Source organism: Capra hircus, chromosome 11 (genome assembly GCF_001704415.2).
Source record: "Capra hircus breed San Clemente chromosome 11, ASM170441v1, whole genome shotgun sequence".
Classification (NCBI taxonomy): Eukaryota; Metazoa; Chordata; class Mammalia; order Artiodactyla; family Bovidae; genus Capra; species Capra hircus.
In genome coordinates this window covers 3,876,001-3,897,289 of record NC_030818.1, presented here as the reverse complement: position 1 = coordinate 3,897,289, position 21,289 = coordinate 3,876,001, and the positions used below count along the sequence as shown (strand labels likewise).

The window sequence follows — 21,289 nt, the reverse complement described above, 5'->3', positions numbered from 1 at the left end:
AAGACATATGTCAGGCAAGATATATCAATGTATCAAAGGTTGTATCCGAGTAGGTTTCAGCCTTTATTACTTACATCTGGTCATGAAATTTTTGCCAGCTTGCTACTAGGTATTGTCTTTGTCATAGACTATAGGAAATCTGGCCCTCAAGCCAGTTACTAACCCAAGTCCTAGTACCAAAGGATACTAAGAAAAACAGGCAGACCACTCAGACCTCTCAATAGATGATCATCTATCTGGTTCTCAAGTTAACTTCCAACTTTACAGAAATGGTGATAGATTAGGACATGGAGCTTGCGAGAAAGGGACAGGAGAGCGTGGTGTAGTGGGAAAATCAGCAGCTTTAGCACTCAAATGATCTGCATTTAAACCCTAGTTTATTTATCTTCTTGCTAGTTGCTAAAGCTAGTCCTGGTCTCTTGGTCGGTAAACTGAGGATAATAATGCCCATTAGTGGGGATGTCGCGAGGGCCAGAGACAGTGGGTGAGGAGCCTCGGAAGCTCTTGCTGGATTAGGGCGGGAGCTGGCCCGGGACCGGTCACTGGGAATGCTGCCCAGGGGGGTGCGGCGGGTTGCGGACCGCCGTTGGGGGAAGGCGCTGAGGCCGCAGCAGCCCGGGTGGTCGGGTCGCGCGCCAGGCGGAGGCCGGGGGCTCCCCGGGGCCTTTTGTTGGCAGCCTGAGCTGCCTCCGCGCACACGCCCGAGAGGATTAAAGCCAGATGTGGCGGCCCGGCGCCGCCGAGCGCGTAGAGCCCGGGCCGGAGACGCCGCTCTAGACCCGGCGGCGACAGTGAGTGAAGCGGGGAGATCTCACGAGAACGGTACAGGCTGCGAGGCGGCGCCCCTATAATGACAACCGGGCCGGGCCTCCGGCCGGCGGCTGGGCCGCGCGGGGGCGCCCGGGGGACGGCACAGGCGGCCAATGGCTGGCGGGGTCCCGGGCGGGGCCGCGCGCGGGGGCCGCGGCGCTCCGGCGGCGGGGCGGAGCCGCGCGGGGAGGCGGGGGCGCCCGGCGGCGGCTCGGTGGCGGCTCGTCGGCGGCCGCGGCAGGACTGGCAGCGCCGGCGGCGGGTGAGGGGTTCGCGGCGGCGGCATGCGGGCAGCTGCGAGCTGGGGCGCAGGGCGGCTGCGCGGAGGGCGCGGGATGGAGGGGCGGCGCCGGGTCGCGGGAGATCCACCTGCTGGTAACGGAGCCGCGGGCGCCGCGGCCGGGCCCGGAGCCCGTGCGCCTCCGGCTGCTGCGGGGCCGTCTCGGGGCGCGGGCGGGCTGGGCCTCGGGGGCGGGCGCGGGCCGGGCCGTCCTGGGCGCGCCGTCAGCCCCGCTCCGCCGCCGCAGCCCCTCGGTGCCGCGCGCTCCCTCGGTGGCCGACCGGGCGCCTGGTGCGCTCTCGGCGCTCCGTGGCGCGGCGGGGCTCGCTGACTTTGGGGCAAAGTGAAGGAAAGTGGGGGTTTGGGGGGTGAGGCAGAGTTGCTCGCGGGACTGCCGCAGGGCTCACGCCCGTCCCGGAGTCGGCGGCGTCCCGGGGCCGCGGGGCAGGTGGGGCGGGGGCGAGGCGGGCCGGGGTTGCTGCCAAGGCGTGCACCGTTCTGGCGAATTTTCCTACAAAGTCAAGACCTGGGGGTCCTCTGTGTAAGCGCACCCCCATCCCCAGGCCTCCAGTTCCTCGCTATCGAGGAAGCTGCGAGTGGGATCCTCGGGTCGGGCCGGGTGATTCCACTGAGGGTACCACCAGGTGACAGCGGGAAGGCGTGTTTTATGAGCTGGCAGTCAGACCACTCGCGCGCCCGCTTTTTATTTCTCGCAGCGAGTGTTTCTCTGGATCCCGCTCATTGCTTACAATCCGGATTGCGAAATAGAAGCAGGCGCAGTGTCTGTTTTCAGTCCTCTCCATATATTTTGCTGTTGTGCTTTTGCTGTCGGACGACTTCTGGCCAAAGAAAATGGCAACGTCGTTCGTTTGAATTTAGAAGCTAAATTTAGAAGTGAATAATATGCGTTTAATGGCTTATCTTTCTTTTCCTGAATGTTAAAAAACAACAACACTGTCATTAACAGGTTATCCTAACAAAGGTTTCTTTAGCCGCACCGTGTAAATCTGAAAACGCACAGGACGATGAAGTTATGTAAGCTGTATTAAGGAAAAATAGAAATCCTATTATAAATATAAAACCAATGAATTTTAACAAAACCGCGCTGAATAAAGTTACAGGGCTTACATCATGGTATTCATGAGGGTGCCTTTTCTTCAGGCACCCCTGTTCTGTCTGGAATGACAGTGAAATCATATGTCAAGCATTTTTAGCCGTGGATCATACTATTTCGGAGAACACTTTAAAATCAAAGGTTATGTATCTAATAATAACATAGGACTGCAGCCCTGAAAAGACTGTTAATAAAACAGATTTTTTTCCAGCCTGAGATCTGGAGTTGAAAGTTCGAAACATCTTTGTCAGGATGGAGAAGATGACCAGTAACTTTAGCCACTGCCTTTTTGTTGTCAAGGATTCCGATGTGTTAAGTGATAGTCTCAGAGAGCCTCAAGGTGTTAGATTGAAATTTTTGTGAGCGGGGACGCTGACAACAAATAGGGGTCACTTCTGCCTTAGGCAGTTAGTCAACCCAGAGGGCTCTTGGCTATATGAACTACCTCTCCTGGTTTGAGAGCATAGGGATCACTGGTTTTGCTCTTTAATGATGCAACTAAACTTTATTAGTGTGGAAACCCTGATTAAAAATGTATGACAATATGCTGAGTAAAATGCCCTAGTATTTGTCTTGCTGAATTTCAGGTCCTGTTTGTTGGTAGAGTTTATTATTTGCATTTTCTTCAAACCAGATATGAATAACTTCTGGATCCAATATTTAATATTCCTTATGTTTTTCATGTTACCAATACTGTATCTATAATCTACTTTCATTATAGAGTTCACACACTTTTAGTTGTCTCTCTACCCATTTATGCTGACTTTCATACAAATAAGTATTTAATAAAACTGTGTTTCAAAAAATCTTTCATTTTCTACTTCTTCACTTCCCCTTTCCTGTGATTACTGATTGAATGTTTATTCTAATAATCTGGATCTCTTATCAGGACAGTATCTTTTTTGAAGTAAAGTGGGGCTCAGGTGGGGCTATAGCAACAAAAAGTTACTTGCATCTTCATATAATGCCATGAAAAAATTAAAATTCCATAATTCACTGAGTTAACCCTTCATTTTTTAATAATCAGAATCATTAAGTGCTTTAAAAAAAAATTATCTGGCTGTGCTGAGTCTTAGTTACAGCATGTGGGATCTTGTTCCCGGACCGGGATCAAACCCTGGCCCCCTGCATTGGGAGCACAGAGGCAGCCACTGGACCACCAGGGAAGTCCCTTGAGTGCCTATTGATATGTTAATAAGACAGTATATTAGGTACTTATGGAATTGAGTTGAAATTTTGGGATTTCACCATGAAGACTGTTGACATGGATATGTTAGGTGAATAACTTTGGTTTTAGAAAATAATCATAATTTGAATGCGAGAGTATCTTTGGAAATTCTTGATTGCAGAGAGTAAGGGGAAGCGAGGAAGTAGTAGGAAGTTCAGTGCCTCTAGAATATTATATCAGTACTACAGAGCTGCTGGTCAAGGAGGGTTCACAGGCTGCTTGGGTGAGTAGGGGAGAGGAGGGCCCAGCCCAGGGTATAGGAAGTGAGAAATTCATTCAGGTTTTAAGTTGAAACTGTGAAGTTGCCTGTGAATTTTGCAGTTTATTCCATAATAGATCCGAATTTGTTGTAGTCTAATTTTTTTTTTTTTTAATTCACACTTTAAACTGTTGGGTAAAGATAACACCTCGGGAAGATTCTCCAGTGTAACCTGAGGCTTGGAGTGCCCCTGGAGCTTCTTTTCACGGGACTGCGGTGCAGAGGGGCAGAGGGTGGGGGCGGGATGAGAACTTGGACTTTGGAGTCATGCAAATTAGGGTTCCTTCTCTGGGTTCATTTCATTGTGTGTACGGTAGGGCTAGCAGTGCCTGCCTCACAGGAGTTGGGAAGATGTAGAGCGCGTGAGGAAATGCTTAGTGAGTTGTAGTGTCTCATCATCATCATTAATCCACATGATCTTTTCTCACTAGTGGAGGTTTCTAGCCACGGTCAGTTTTACAAACCAGCTGAGATGGTAATTTCTGAATTGCCTACAAATGGCTGCTTTAGTCAGAGAGAATTGTCCCTCGGGCTTCCCAGGCCTTTTTGGAGTTGCATTAACTCCCCCTACTGGAGTGACATGTAGTGGATTGCCAAGTGCATCTCGTGGTCCCCCGGGGCCACCAGGAATCAATGCACATCTTGTCTGGCCTGATATGCCCTGAGGGAATGAAATTAGTTTTGTGCAGAGAGGCCTAAACCAGTGACTGGCTGCAGGTTTTTGGTTTTATTTGTTTTTATTAATACAGTTAACATTTATTGAGAACCTAGAATTGTACTAGGTGACTCTGCTTAAGTACTTCCAGGGACATGATTTCATTCTATTTTCTTTCTAAAAAGATTTATTTATTTTTGGCTGTGCTGGGTTTCTGTTGCTTCAAGCAGGCTTTCTCTAGTTGTGGCCGGTGGGGGCTACTCCCTTTAGTTGCGGTGTGCGGGCTTCTTGTTGAGGTGGCTTCTGTTGCTGGGGAGCATGGGCTCCAGGGTTCGTAGGCTTCAGTATTTGGAGTGCATGGGCTCAGTAGTTACTGTGGGGCATTGACTCAGCTGCTTTGCGGAACGTGGCATCCTATCAGACAAGGGATCAAAGCCCTGACCCAGATTCTCAACCACTAGACCACCTCATTCCATTTTCTGAACAGGTTTGCTGGATGGGAGGTGATCTCCAGGCCTCCTGAGTTAAAGCAGTGCTCAGTGGTTGGTTAATCCTGGTCCTGTGCTATCCTGATTGGATTGCCATGTTTTCAAAATGCCAAAATAATTCCAGTTTACACCTGGGGAGTAGGTTAATTGTTGGAAAAACTATATTTATCTTATGATGATGATCAGTAGCAGTCATCACTGTAACCTTTTTATTATTTATGAGAACAGGAGGAGCTGAGACAGTTAGCTTTCTCAGTTCCTGGATGAAACCACAAAGCCGAGATAATTGACATGCCTGAAGTCACGCAAGTAATGGTGGGGCTGGATCTAGGACCTAGGGGCTTTTGACTCTTGTAAGTTGTCTGTTTTCTTTAAAAATTTTGAACCATTAACTATTATTGTGCAATAGGAGGATTGTGGAGAGTGAAGAATGTTCCTCAGGAACCATTGTGTGATCATTAGAGTTCTCATGGGCCCCACCACTTCTTCCTTTACATAAGTAACCATGCCTCTCTTTCCACAGACACAACAGAACCAACGAGCAGGGAGTATAGTTGAAAGCTTTTTTCCCCTGGAGAACCGTATCACTCAAGGATATCACATGAGTCATTTGGGTGTGGGGGGTAATCTTTACAGATACAGTGTAGCCCAGCCAAGAATCTGTTTGTAACAGTGACTGATAAATGAAGAAACCTGTATTTTGCATCCTTGAGCAAGTTTTTCTTTCTCTTTTCCCCTTGAATAGGGAGAAAGAAGCATCCACCTATGAAGACCCTGCAGACAGTCCTGAATAGTAATTGTGGATGGTGTGGCTGCCAGACTAGTTCTGCTGAGCATCTGAAATGAACCTCTCCTATTGATTGTTTCAGTTGGCCCCGAGCCAGGAGTACTGGGCTTGCTTGACTTCAGGATAAAAAGAAACGGACTTGGTTATCATCATAAACATATGAACCAGTGTGATGGTGAAATGAGATGAGGCTCCGAAATGGAACTGTAGCCACTGTTTTAGCATTTATCACCTCGTTCCTCACTTTATCTTGGTATACGACATGGCAAAATGGGAAAGGTAAGGAAAACGTCTCCAAAAAACGTGCATGGAGTGTGGTTGGTTTTTTGCTTTGTCAATGGTGCATAAATGCTCTGAGTTGAATGCGCCTACAGGCTGCATGTTTCAAGCTATCTGCTGGCGGCCTGCCAGTTTCTTTCTGACACCGAAATGAAACAGTTGAAACAGTATTCTTGGACAGAGGAGACAAAATTTCTCATTTGAATGGGGTTTGCTTTGTTTCTTGATTTCTTGTAATTGCTCGTGTAGAAACATGCTCATCAGCAGTTTGTATTATAAATGACAGCCAAGTTGAGTAATGAAGACTTTCATTTTGGTGTTTTATTTTTTATTATTAAACATCATCAATGTTTAATAAGCTTCCTTGTACCGGATGTTGTATGAAACACTTAAAAGGACACAGTGGCTTCATGAAATTTATATGCTGATTATCCTAATGATTTGGTGCTGTGTAGTTAATTATTTAAACCGTATGTGTTGATAGGTTGCTCTTTAGGCAAAAGTATTTTTGAAGTGGGTGAGAAATTCCAATCTGAAATTTTAAAAATTAATTCTGTTGAGACTATTGAACTGTGTTTTTAAGGAAGGTTATCTGTTTAGAGATTGGAACTGTATTGAAGGATAATGTGTTTCTTTGCTTTTTTTGGAAAATATTTACAGTAAATTCCTACCCCATTTTTATTATTTGTAGACTTTTAAATAAATAGTTTGTTTATGGCTGCCCTAGTTGCAGCCATGTAGACTGCAGCCTGTGGGCTTTCTCCAGTTGCAGTGAGCAGGGGCTCCTCTAGACGCAGTGCCTGGACTTCTCTTGGAGTGGCTTGTTGCAGAGTGTGGGCTGTGGGTGCACAGGCTTAGCTGTACCGCAGCATGCGGGACCTTCCCAGACCGGAGGTTGAACCCCAGTCCCCTGCGCTGGCAGGTGAATTCTTAACTACTGGACCACCAGGGAAGTCTCCTACCTCTTCTTTTTACATATCTCTTTTCCTCATGTTAATCTAGGAAATATTAATGGCAAGAAGAATGGAGATCTGTTAGAGTCAGGGTAGAGTAGTAATCATCACTTGGTTATCAAAAGGTGCTATTGTTGGCATTATTGACTTGCATGAAGGTAACTTTATTCTCTATTAATTTTTCTCTGGTGTGTGTGTAGATATGTATATATCTGTATCAGTGTGCATATATTCATGAAATAAGCTGATATAAGCAGGCAAATGTACTCTGTGCTTTGAGCAAATTTAATATTGTTTTTCTCTTTCTTTGCATTGGGCTCTAATTTTGGAAGGCATTCTTTGGGGGGAAAATGAATGAAACACTTACTGAAGATCGTTCTTCTTTGCAGACAAATATATACATTTTAGATTTCATTTTTTAATCATACCAAAAGGAGAAGACTTACTTAGGAAGAACTTAGAGTAGTTAATCAAACTATTGCTTGGCCCTGACGTGAGCAGAACAGATGACTTGCTTTAGTGGTCAACTTAGAAAATAAAAGAGTTAATCATAAGAGTATATGAAATTTTTTCTTATCAGGGAACTTATCTACCCAGAAAATTATACTAACAGAAACTTGACCCTTTTAACTGTGTCTTATTTAAAGCGTTAACACTTTTGGAATCTCCATTCCATTTATCTTATTTCTTAGGTAAAGCCATTAATAAGCACTGTTTTTGTGTGTGGTAGGCTGTCTTTAGAATCAATATTGATTGAATGTACAGGTTTTGTCCCCAGAATGGGAAGGAATGTGGTGTTAGAGACACACACAGTCTCTGCTTCAGCTCTCGCTCTGGGCAGGGCTGTAATCCTCCTGTGCATGTTTTTCTGCTCTGTTTTTCTGCTTGGTGTTTTGTCTGAACTCTTTCAGTTATCAACAGAGGTCTCCTGTCGTGCTTATGTAAAATCCCCTGTGCTTTAATGACATCGTTTATGTAACCACTCTAACTGCTGAGCATTTGGATTCTTTCTAGATGGTTCTGGCAGTCAGCCTGGATTTTCCAGAGCCGGCCTCATTTCAGATGTTTAATTCTTGTATGCTCATAAACCACATGCTCTGCTTTTTATGTTGAAAGCGTGGTTTCCGTAATCGCTAGATGTTGCTGGACTCAGAGTTCTTATTTTTCATGTATGCATCACTCCCTTTCCTGTACCTACCTCATGCCTATCTCTGTGTTACAGGCTGTAAATATGAAAAGGAAGGAGAAACTACGCATCTTTGGAAATCCCAAGAACCAGTAGGGGAAGGTGCAAGTAAAAAAATGTGATACCATCTGATAGATAGAGCAGTAACACAGTGCATATTATATGTTATGAAACAATAACATAGTCTCATTTAATCCTCATAACAACCCTAGGAAGTATGATTACTCACTTCCTATAGATGAGGAAACCAAGGCTGAGTGTAAGAAACTTGTCAGGGTCGTACATTAAGTGGAAGAGTGGAGTTTAAACTCGGTCAAGCTGGTTCCAGAGATGATTCTCTTAGCTATTGGTCTGCTGCGCAGAAGAGCAGAGACCAGGCGGATTAGGGGAGAGTGGGCATGGCAGGTAGAGGGGGCTGCCTTTACTTTCATGAAGCTCTGAGGGAGTGTGGAGTATTTGTGCTTTGGAATTGTAAGGTATTCATTGTGGTTGGCAGATAGGGTTCCAGGACTATCCCAGGGTTCAGCTAGTGATCCCAGTGTTCTCCCTATCATATTCATCCTAGGTCTTCATTTGCCACTCAAAAGAATAAATGAGCTGGTCCATGGGATTGGCATAATTTGGAGAAGATATTAGTAACTCCACTAGGAAAGCTGGCGTTCAGGCCAGGGTACAAGTTTCTGCAGGGTATACTGGACTCTCACATTAAAAAATGAGACAGAATTCCAAATATGTGGAAAGCACAGTGGGAAAGTTGTGAGCAGGTGTGAGGGTGGGATGAGAATAATTGCATGTCTTACACGTGTGTGTGTGTTGAGGGGGGATGGTTCTCCTGATGAATTTCCTATTTTGGTCAAGCACAGCCCAGAAACTGGACATCTTAGACCCCTGTCCTAAGGAATACCTAACATTCATGCACGTGTTTCTCTGTGGACATGTATTTTCATTTCTTTTTATCTAGAAGTAGAACTGCTGGGTCATGTGGAAACTCTATATTTAATCACTTGAGGAGCTGCCAGACTTTTTTCCCAAAGAAGCTGGACCATTGTGCATTTCCTCTAACAGGATATGAGGGTTACAATTTCTTTACATTCTTGATGATACATGTTTCCTGGCTTTTGGATTCTACTTGACTCAATGGACATGAGTCTGAGTGAACTCCGGGAGTTGGTGATGGACAGGGAGGCCTGGCATGCTGCGATTCATGGGGTCGCAAAGAGTCGGACACGACTGAGCGACTGAACTGAACTGAACTGTCCTAGTAGTAGTGAAGTAGTTTATCATTGTGGTTTTTATTTGTATTTCTAATAATATCTAGCATCTTTTTATGTACTTATTAGCCATTTGTATATCTTCTTCAGAAAAAAATGTCTATTCAGGGTCTTTGCCTATTTAAATTTTTTTTAAAAAATTTAAACTTTAAGAATTCAGTATCTATTCTAAGGCAAAAATACAGTAAGGGTAGTGGATCAACCACCTATATATCTAATATGAAGGTTAAAAGACAAAGCTAGTAAAATCATATAACTATCAATAAAATATGGACACAATAATTAGGAAGTGGACAAAGTAAAAATATATAAAAGATGAGATCAAAAATGTAAAATGAGGGAGTGGAATAAAAAAAAGTGTGCTGTCATTTCAGTCATGTCCAACTCTTTATGACCCTATGGACTGTAGCCTGCCAGACTCCTCTGTCCATGGGGTACCCAACATAGGAACACCTAAATACATAAAGTGGTTATTAACAGACGTAAAGGGAGTAATTAACAATATAGTGAGTAGGGAACTTTAATACCCCACTTAAATCAATGTGGATAGATCATCCAGACAGAGGATCAATAAGGAAACATTGGCATTAAATGGCACATTAGGTCAGATGGATTAAATATATATAGGACTTTCAACTCCAAAAGAGCAGAATACTCATTCTTCTCAAGTGTGCGTATAATCAGTATTCTCCACGACAGATCATATGCTAGGCCACAAAGCAAGTCTCAGAAAATTTAAGAAGATTTAAATCATATTAAGCACCTTTTCTGACCACTGCAGTATGAGACTAGGAATCAACTACTGGGAAAAAAAAAAATGCGTGGAGTCTAAACAATATGCTACTAAACAATCAGTGGAAACAAAAACAGGAAATAAAAATATACCTTGAGACAAATGAAGATGGAAACAGAGCATTCCAAGATTTATGGGACACAGAGAAGACATTTCTAAGAGGGAAGTGTATAGCAATACAGGCTTACCTTGGGAAACAGTAACAATCTCAAACAATCTAACCTTACACATAAAGAACTAGAAAAAGAATAACAAAGCCCCAAGTTAGTACAAGTAAGGAAATAATAAAGATCAGAGTGGGAGTAAATGAAATAGAGATGAAAAAAGCAGCAGCAAATATGAATGAAAGAAACTAAGATCTGGTCCTTTGAAAAGATAAAATCAATAAACCTTGAGCTGGACTCCTCAAGAATAAAAGAAGGCCCAAATAAAATTAAAAATGAAAGAGAAGTTACAACTGATAATACAGAAATATAAAATGTAAGAGATTGCTGTGAAAATTTGTATGTTAGCAAATTGCACAACCTAGAAATAATGGATAAATTCCTAGAAACATCCAGTCTTCCAAGATTGAATCAGGAAGAAATAGAAAATCTGACCAAACTGATTACCTTAATGAAGTTAAATCAGTAATTAAAAAAAAAAAAACTCCAGAAGAACAAATGTCCAGGATCAGGTAGCTTCACAGGTGAGTTCTACCAAACGTTTAAAGAAACATTTAAATACTTCTCGAAGTATTCCAGAAAGTTGAAGAGGAAGGAACATTTTCAAATTCAGTCTATGAGGCTAGTACTACCCTGGTACCCAAACCAGGCAAAAATATCACACACGCAAAATTATAGGCCAGTATCCTGGATGAACATAGATGTAAAAATCCTCAACAGATTATTAGCAAACTGAATCAACAGTACATTAAAAGTTTCATACATCATAATCAACATGATAGACCACATTAGAAACATTAAGGATAAAAGTCATATGATCATCTCAACAGATACAGAAAAATATTTTGATAAAGTTCAACATCCATTTATGATAAAAACTCTCAACAGAGTGGGCATAGAGGGAAGATACCTCAGTGTAATAAAGGCTGTACATGACAGACAGCCAACATACTCAGCAATGCTACAAGCTTACAGTTAAGTCACAGGAATGTAACATAGCATAAGGAAAATAGTAATACTCTACTGGTTTTGTATGGTAGTGTCATAGACTTGTCCTAATTATTATGAAATAATAATGTATTTGATTGTCAGATCCCTGTGTCGTACGTCTGGAACTAACATACTGTACATTGGCTATATTTCAGTATTTAAAAGGGGGAAAAAGAAAAAGTCCTTTCTAGATACAAGTTCCTTGTAAGAAATGTGGTTTACAAATAGTTTCTATGATTCTTGAGTTGTCCTTTCATATTCTTGATGGTGTTCTGTGAAGTGCGGAAGTTCTAAATTTCGATGGAGTCCAGTCTGGCTTTGTTGTTGTTGCCTGTCCTCTTGGCACCATATCTGAGAGTCCACTGCCGAATCTAAGAGCATGAAGCTGCTCCGACGCTTTGCTGTGCTCTTCCGCTCAGCTGCTCAGTCGTGTCCGGCTCTCTGCAACCCCACGCGCTGCATGCTTTGCTCTTACATTAGGGCTTTAATCAATTCCAAGTTAGTTTTTGTATGTGGTGTAAAGGACCCATTCCATTCTTCTGCATGTGACTATCCAGTTGCCCCATAACCATTTGTTGTGTCTACTGTAAATGACAAATAGTTGGATCGTGCTTTTTCAAAAATCCAGCCTAATAGTGTCTGCCTTTAGACTGGACTGTTATTCATTGACATTTATATGATACTGACGTAGTTTGATGTGCAGATGCCATCTCTTTAGTTTTCATGCCTCATGTCTTTCTTGTTTCTGTATTCCCGCTTTACTTTTTTTTTTTTTTGCATTGATTGAATATTTTCTAATGTAGCACTTTCATTTCGTTAGTGACATTTTTCGCTATTTTTTGAGTATTTTTAGTGATGATTCCAGAGTTCAGCTTATTGGATTCAAATTCGAGTTTATACTAGTTAACAATAGTAACATACAGAATATATAGAAAGTTACTCCTAATTAGCTCTATTCCTTTTCTCCTTTGTTTCCTGGCACTGTTGTTACACTCCTTACATCTGTTAATGTTATAAACCCAGGAATACATTGTTACAATTATTAATTATTACACCACCTGTTATTCTTTCCTTAGCACATAGCAGCTTTTTTTCCCTCTACCTTTTTTTCTGCTGTTTCTTAGCAACTTTATTACATTCCCATGTATTACAGATTCAGCAGTGCATTATATACATATCATTTTATGAAGTTTATAAATCAGTTGAGGGAAAGGAGAAAATGGGCATCAGCAATTATATAATTGCTGACTGTTTGTGTGGATTTGAATCACTCGTATCAGTTGTTTTCAGCCTGGTGAAATTCCCTTCCTTTTTCTTATGAGGCAAGACTGCTAGCAATGAATTCTTGACAATTTTTGTTTATCTTATAATCTGTGAAGTTTATTGTCATTTTCTAAAAAAAATAGCTCTCCTGGATGTGGGGATCTTCGTTGACACGGTTTTGTGTGTGTGTGTGTGTGTCTGTGTGTGTGTCTGTGTGTTTGTTTTTTAGTACTTTGTGTTATCCACTGCCTCTCGCCTCTGTTATTTTGGCTGAGAAGTCAGCTTCTAATCTATTGGGGTCCCCCTTGTAAGTGATAAATCATTTTTCTCTTGATGCTTTCAAGATTGTCTTGTGTTTGACTTTCATCCTTTTTACGATGATGTATCTGTTTATGGGTCTTGCCTCCTAGATGTGTTCAGTTCAGTTCAGTCGATCAGTCGTGTCCGACTCTTTGTGACCCCATGAATCGGAGCACACCAGGCCTCCTTGTCCATCAACAACTCCTGTCCAAACTCACATCCATCAAGTCGGTGATGGCATCCAGCCATCTCATCCTCTGTCGTCCCCTTCTCCTCCTGACCCCAATCCCTCCCAGCATCAGAGTCTTTTCCAATGAGTCAACTCTTTGCATGAGGTAGCCAAAGTATTGGAGTTTCAGCTTCAGCATCAGTCCTTCCGAAGAACATCCAGGTCTGATCTCTTTTAGGATGAACTGGTTGGATCTTCTTGAGGTCCAAGGGACTCTCCAGAGTCTTCTCCAACACCACAGTTCAAAAGCATCAATTCTTCGGCACTCAGCTTTCTTCACAGTCCAACTCTCACATCCATACATGGCCACTGGAAAAACCATAGCCTTGACTAGACGGACCTTTGTTGGCAAAGTAATGTCTCTGCTTTTGAATAGACTATCTAGGTTGGTCATAACTTTCCTTCCAAAGAGTAAGCATCTTTTAATTTCATGGCTGTAGTCACCATCAGCAGTGATTTTGGAGCCCCCAAAAATAAAGTCTGACACTGTTTCCACTGTTTCCCCATCTATTTCCCATGAAGTGATGGGACCAGATGCCATGATCTTAGTTGCTTGAATGTTGAGCTTTAAGCCAACTTTTTCACTCTCCTCTTTCACTTTTATCTACAGGCTTTCTAGTTCCTTATCACTTTTCTGCCATAAGGGTGGTGTCACCTGCATATCTGAGGTTATTGATGTTTCTCCCGGAAATCTTGATTCCAGCTTGTGCTTCTTCTAGCCCAGCATTTCTCCTGATGTACTCTGCATATACGTTAAATAAGCAGGGTGACAATATACAGCCTTGACATACTCCTTTTCCTATTTGGAACCAGTCTGTTGTTCCATGTCCAGTTCTAACTGTTGCTTCCTGACCTGCATATAGATTTCTCAAGAGGCAGATCAGGTGGTCTTGTATTCCTGTCTCTTTCAGACTTTTCCACAGTTTATTGTGATCCACACAGTCAAAGGCTTTGGCATAGTCAATAAAGCAGAAATAGATGTTTTTCTGGAACTCTCTTGCTTTTTTGGTGATCCAGCGGATGTTGGCAATTTGATCTCTGGTTCCTCCGCCTTTTCTAAAACCAGCTTGAACATCTGGAAGTTCACGGTTCACATATTGTTTAGCCTGGCTTGGAGAATTTTGAGCATTACTTTACTAGCATGTGAGATGAGTGCAATTGTGTGGTAGTCTGAGCATTCTTTGGCACTGCCTTTCTTTGGGATTGGAATGAAAACTGACCTTTTCCAGTCCTGTGGCCACTGCTGAGTTTTCCAGATTTCACAGCATCATCTTTTGGGATTTGAAGTAGTTCAACTGGAATTGCATCACCTCCACTAGCTTTGTTCGTAGTGATGCCTTTTAAGGCCCACTTGATTTCACATTGCAGGATGTCTGGCTCTAGGTGAGTAATCACACCATCGTGATTATCTGGGTCGGGAAGCTCTTTTTTGTACAGTTCTTCTGTGTATTCTTGCCACCTCTTCTTAATAGCTTCTGCTTCTATTAGGTCCATACCATTTCTGTCCTTTCTGGAGCCCATCTTTGCATGAAATGTTCCCTTGGTATCTCTGATTTTCTTGAAGAGATCTCTAGTCTTTCCCATTCTGTTGTTTGCCTCTATTTCTTTGCATTGAGCGTGGAGGAAGGCTTTCTTATCTCTCCTTGCTATTCTTTGAAACTCTACATTCAGATGCTTGTATCTTTCTTTCTCCTTTGCTTTTCTCTTCTCTTCTTTTCACAGCTATTTGTAAGGCCTCCTCAGACAGCCATTTTCCTTTTTTGCATTTCTTTTCCATGGGGATGGTCTTGATCCCTGTCTCCTGCACAATGTCATGAACCTCCATCCATAGGTCATCAGGCACTCTGTCTTATCATATCTAGTCCCTTAAATCTCTTTCTCACTTGCACTGTATAATCATAAGGAATTTGATTTAGTTCATACCTGAATGGTCTAGTGGTTTTCCCTACTTTCTTCAGTTTAAGTCTGAATTTGGCAATAAGGAGTTCATGATCTGATCACAGTCAGCTCCCAGGCTTGTTTTTGTTGACTGTATAGAGCTTCTCCATCTTTGGCTGCAAAGAATATAATCAGTCTGATTTTGGTGTTGACCATCTGGTGATGTCCATGTGTAGAGTCTTCCCTTGTGTTGTTGGAAGAGGGTGTTTGCTATGACCAGTGCGTTCTCTTGGCAAAACTCTATCAGTCTTTGCCCTGCTTCATTCTGTACTCCAAGGCCAAATTTGCCTGTTACTCCAGGTATCTCTTGACTTCCTACTTTTGCATTCCAGTCCCCTATAATGTAAAGGACATCTTTTTTGGCTGTTGATTCTAAAAGGTCTTGTAGGTCCTCATAGAACTGTTCAGCTTCTTCAGCATTACTGGTTGGGGCATAGACTTGTATTACCGTGATACTGAATGTTTTGCCTTGGAAACGAACAGATCATTCTGTCATTTTTGAGATTGCATCCAAGTACTGCATTTTGGACTCTTTTGTTGACCATGATGGCTTCTCCATTTCTTCTGAGGGATTCCTGCCCGCAGTAGTAGATATAATGGTCATCTGAGTTAAATTCACCCATTCCAGTCCATTTTAGTTCACTGAATCCTAGAATGTGGACGTTCACTGTTGTCATCTCCTGTTTGACACTTCCAATTTGCCTTGATTCATGGACCTGACATTCCAGGTTCCTATGCAATATTGCTCTTTACAACATCGGATCTTGCTTCTATCACCAGTCACATCCACAACTGGGTACTGTTTTTGCTTTGGCTCCGTCCCTTCATTCTTTCTGGAGTTATTTCTCCACTGATCTCCAGTAGCATGTTGGGCACTTACCGACCTGGGGAGTTCCTCTTTCAGTATCCTATCATTTTGCTTTTTCATACTGTTCATGGGGTTCTCAAGGCAAGAATACTGAAGTGGTTTGCCATTGCCTCCTCCAGTGGACCACATTCTGTCAGACCTCTCCACCATGACCCGTCTGTCTTGGGTGGCCCCAGGGGCATGGCTTAGTCTCATTGAGTTAGATAAGGCTGTGGTCCATGTGATCAGATTGGCTAGTTTTTTGTGATTATGGTTTCAGTGTGTCTGCCCTCTGATGCCCTCTCACAACACCTACCATCTAACTTGGGTTTCTCTTACCTTGGACGTGGGGTATCTCTTCACGGCTGTTCCAGCAAAGCGCAGCTGCTGCTCCTTACCTTGGACAAGGTCGCCTCTCCTGACCTTGAACGTGGAGTAGCTCCTCCCGGCCCTCCTCCTCCCACGCAGCCGCCGCTCCTTGGACGTGGGGTTGCTCCTCTCGGCCGCCGCCCCGACCTCGGGCATAGGATAGCTCCTCTCTGCTGCTCCTGCGCTGTCACAGCCTGGCACTCTCGGTTGTATACTTGAGCCTGCGTACTAGTTCTAGCATAGCTATTCCAGATGACATTACTGAACAGGAAAAACTTTCTGGAAATTGGTGGAAGCGCTTGGTGGCAGGAGGGATAGCCGGCAGCGTTGCAAGGGCGTGTACGGCACCTTTTGGCTGCTTGAAGGTCATGACGCAGGATTGCTGCAGCCTCAGTAGCAGGTGGACATGGCCACGGGTCAAGCCACCGCACTTAATGGAGGAAGCTTGTTTGTCCTTCCCACCACCGATTCGGCCCACATAACCCTCCCATTCTGCTCCCAGAGCATCAGCAGCAGCTTGTATGTCCATATGCTTCCCTCATAAGATTCGTAGTTTTACAGTGAGGGAAAATGAGATTGCTGGATGGGTTTAAGCAGATGGTAAAAGAAGAAGGAATTCATTCTCTTTGGCGAGGAAATGGTGTAAATGTTTTAAAAATTGAACCTGAGACGGTGCTCAAGGTTGGGACCTATGAACAGGTTATAAAGACCAGAGTGGCTGTAGGTAAAAGTGGACAGTACTCAGGGATTATTGATTGTGGCAAGCAGCTTCTGAAGCAAGAAGGTGCTAGAGCCTTTTTCAAAGGTTATATTCCTAACTTGCCAGGAACCATACCTTATGCAGGCATCGATCTTTGTGTGTATGAGCATTTGAAGAATCGTTGGCTAGAACAACACGCAAGAGGCTCTCTAGACCCTGGAGTAGTGATTTTGCTGGGGTGTAGTACACTGTCTCATGCTTGGCGTCAGATGGCCGGCTTCCCTCTGAACCTAGATGTGTAGGTTATTGTTTTTTCAGTCATTTGTTTCTTTGAATCTTTTTCAACCTTTCCCCTGCTTTTGGTATTCCCATTCCATTTAGGATGATATGTTTAATGGTGTTCAGTGTTTGTCTGAGGCTCTGCTCTTTTTTCCCTCTTTCTTCAGCTTGTATAACGTGTTGATCTGTCTTCAGGTCTGTTGGTTCTTTCTTTCGCTGGTTCCAGTCTGTTGAAGCCTTCTGGTGACTGTTTCCTTTCTGTCATTGGCCTTTTCCACTCCAGAATTTTCATCTGGTTCTTTCTTAAAATTGCTGTTTCTTAATATTCTTTATTTGATGTAACATTGTCATGGCTTCCTTTATTTCTTTAGTGGGGCTTTTTTTTAGATCTCTGAGTATAGTTATAATGCCTGCTTTAAAGTACTTATCTGGGATCCTGTATCTAGTTGTGCTCGCAGGAGTTTCTGCAGCCTGCTTTTTTTCTGGTGTACAGGTCCTTCTTTCCTATATTTTTGCACATCATAATTTCTTTTTTTGACACTGGACATTTTTTAGGTAACATATTTTAGTAACACTGGGTACTTCCTCACCTCAGGGCTTGTTTATTAATACTTGTCTCTTTGTTTAGTGACTGGCTGGATTATTTCTGTGAAATCTGTCCTCCTCACCGCCTCAAGGTTAAGTCTCTGTTGGTGCCTCCTTGGGGATGGGGGTGCGTGAGTTGGGTGTGCCCACCGTCATCCTGGGATGACTCCTCCCGTGACCACTATACCAGTTACTGGCTAATTGTTTATCCCAGTGCACTGGAACATACATTCTGCTACAGACTAATCCAACTGTGGCTCCCTTGGAGAAACTTCCTGAGTTCAGTGTCTGATACTTGTTCTGACCCCAGGAATGCTCCTCCTAGCTGTCGCTTTCCTTGGTTCTCTTTAGCCAGCTAGCCACAAATGCCTGCAGCACAGGCTGCCTCTTTATTCAGTCCATGCTTCTCTCCATTCCCTTCACCCCAACCTCCGCTGCCTTTCAGAGGGCTCTTAGTTTGAACAGCTCTGTGCTCTGCCGCAAATGAAGCTGATTTCCTTTGGAAAAATTAGGAGCTATTTGTTTTATGGCCTGCTTTTCCTTCTGGCAGAATTTCTAAGCCAGGGATCTGGAGATGGGGTGGGGACAAAAGACAAGCTTCTGTCTGGGTGGCACCCCCACTTTAGGAGCTGAGCCCTAGTTAAGGAGAAGGGGCCCATAGCCTTGGGTCTGCCTCACTAGCTGGAGGAAGGTCTGTGGGGACCCCAGTGTTTTCAGCACACTGAACTGAAGGTGGAGCCTTGGAACCTGAGAGGGTCAGAGGTCATATCTTGTTTGCTGTATCTGGTGTCTGTGTTTTTATATAATTTTATTTAAAATTGTGATTCTCATTGGACACAAAACAGTGAACCAGAGCTTGTAGATTTTTTTAGCTTTTCTTTATGGAAGAGCAAAGTGAAAGTTGCTCAGTTGTGTCTGACCCTTTGTGACCCCATGGATTATATAGTTCATGGAATTCTCCAGGCCAGAATACTGGAGTGGGCAGCTGTTCCCTTCTCCAGGGGATCTTCCCAGCCCAGGAATCAAACCGGGGTCTCCTGCATTGCAGGCGGATTCTTCACCATCTGAGCTACCAGGGACGCTTGGAAGCTTGCTTATGCAAAGCTTCTTTCAAATAGAATATAAAGAAAATTAATGGAAAATCTAGGATTTGGAGCATGCTTTTCATGGTTCTGTGTGTGTTTTGTGTTAGTCTCTCAGTTGTGTCCAACTCTTTGCCACCCCATGGACTGGAGGCCCTCCAGGCTCCTCTGTCCATGGAGTTCTCCAGGCAAGAATACTGGAGTAGGGGGCTTCCCTGGTGGTCCAATGCTAAGATTCTATGCTCAGTGCAGAGGTTTGGGGTTTGATTCCTGGTCAGGGAACTAGATCTCACATACTGCAACCAAGACCCTTTGCAGTCCAATAAAAGAAAAAAAAAAAAAAGAATACTGGAGTGGGTTGCCATTTCCTTCTCCAGGGGATCTTCCCAACCCAGGAATTGAACCTGGGTCTCCTGCATTGCAGGCAGATTCTTTACCGTCTGAGCTCTCAGGGAAGCCCTTTCATGGTTCTGGCTCACCAAAATCGTGTAATTGTGCTTGTTGAGTGCTTTCTGTGTATCAGGCATGGCTAGAAGTTTGGGTTACTTTAGTGAGAATATCAGAAATATTCCTGCTGTAGTGTAAGGGAGGAGAGGTGGTGGTTCTAGTTGTTCAGTCATTTCCGACTCTGTGAACCCATGGACTGGGAGGAGAGGGAAGACAGCTAAAAAAAAAAAAATTAAACAATAAGGTAAAGAATAATGTGTTTTTTAAACTTTCGTATTCTGAAATTTAGATTTTCCAAAAATTTACACAGTAGTATGCAGAGTTCCCTTATGCCCTGTAACGTGAACAGCTTACATAAACACAGAGTACAATTTTCTAAGCCAAAAAATTCACCTTGATACGAGACTGTTAACAGTCTAATTCGCAAAGCTCATTTTGCTTTCACCAGTTTTTCCCCATTAATGTCCTTCTTTTGTTCTGAGATCCGGACCAGGACCCCACACTGCATTTAGCTGTCATCTTCCTAGAAGCCTCCTCCTTTATGGAAACTTTCCTTAGTTTGTTCTCGGCGTTTCTGAAGTGATTTGGTCAGTTACCTGGTAGAATGTTCCTTAATTGGAACTCGTCTGATTCTTCCTCGCGATTAGACCGAGGTAACGCGTTTTTGGTGAGAAGACCAGAGAAGTGACACTGTGTTCTCCTTAGTGCCTTACATCAAGGGGTGCCTGAAGTGCGCAGGTCTTCCGTTGAGCCTGCTCACATGGTTAAAGTGCAGTCTGCCAAGCTTCTCCCCTGTGACGTTGCTGTTTTTCCCTTGTAATTAATAAGTATTTTGTGAAAGCGTCTTTAAAACCAAGTAGATGTCCTGTTTCTCATCGCACGTTCACTCAGATCTGAACAAGTATTGATGGGTTTTGTCTGCAGCAGTCACCACTGTGCTCTCTGCCAAATATGATTTTCTGTCTCCATCACTCCTTCTGTGTTTATTAACTGGAACTTGACCAAAAGGAAGAGATGTCTATTCTCTCTCATTTATTTATTTCTTGTTATATGAGTGTGAACTCATGAGTATGTATTTTGTCCTATGGGTTATAATCCTTAACAGTCATTGATTATTTTATCGTTAGATTGTCCAGAGGTGGCCATTGGGAGCTCTTTGAGTTGGCTTCTGTGACTTAAGCATTGCCTCAGTTTCAAATTTGTTGAGGTGAAATTCATACAACAAAATTAACCTTATTAAGTGAATAATTTAGGACATTCAAAATGTGCAGCCACCATCTTTAGTCTCCATTCATTTTTTGAGCAATTTTTAATTTTCTATTGCCACAGTATGGTCCAGGATCACCTTGTGTTTTCTCTGCCCCAGCCCTGGAAGTCATCATTTCTTTAAGGAGCCTCTAGTGTCTTGAGGAATGGAGTCTTGGTGGACTTGTTCCTTTGTGGTACCAGCACTTCTTGTCCCTCTTAGTGGACAGTGCAAGGCTATTTCTATATGCGTCTGTGCATGCTAAGTTGCTTCAGTAGGGTCTGACTGTTTGTGACCCCATGGACTGTAGCCTGCCAGGTTCCTCTGTCCATGAGATTCTCCAGGCAAGAAGACTGGAGTAGGTTGCTATGCCCTCCTCTAGGGGATCTTCCTGACCCAGAGATCGAACCTGAGTGTCCTGTGGCTCCTGCATTGCAGGCGGATTCTTTACCACTGAGCCACCAGGGAAACCTATATATGTATATATGCTGCTAAGTCACTTCAGTCGTGTCCGACTCTTAGTGACCCCATGGACTGCAGCCCACCAGGCTCCTCCATCCATGGGATTTTCCAGGCAAGAGTACTGGAGTGGGGTGCCATTGCCTTCTCCGTATATGTATATATAGAGAGGCTATATCTATCTATCTATATAGACATATATATATATAAAACCACCATGAGTTCATACTGGTCCCTCTGACTTTAATCTAGTGCTATAGCATTTATTCTTGTCTCCACATTTCCCTG

At 43.4% G+C, this 21,289-nt stretch overlaps 1 protein-coding gene across 2 annotated transcripts in view; it reads left to right on the top strand.

Moving 5' to 3' along the window:
- The window catches only part of MGAT4A (mannosyl (alpha-1,3-)-glycoprotein beta-1,4-N-acetylglucosaminyltransferase, isozyme A), a 119,931-nt gene continuing 99,654 nt past the window's right edge, over positions 1,013-21,289 (top strand). The window contains exons 1-2 of one of the 2 annotated variants that reach the window (XM_018054899.1): positions 1,013-1,072; positions 5,580-5,900. In XM_018054899.1, the coding sequence (XP_017910388.1) occupies positions 5,807-5,900 (94 nt within the window). In that variant the 5' untranslated portion in view covers positions 1,013-1,072; positions 5,580-5,806. The remainder of the gene's footprint in view (positions 1,073-5,579; positions 5,901-21,289) is intronic. The other variant, XM_018054900.1, reaches the window with a different exon arrangement.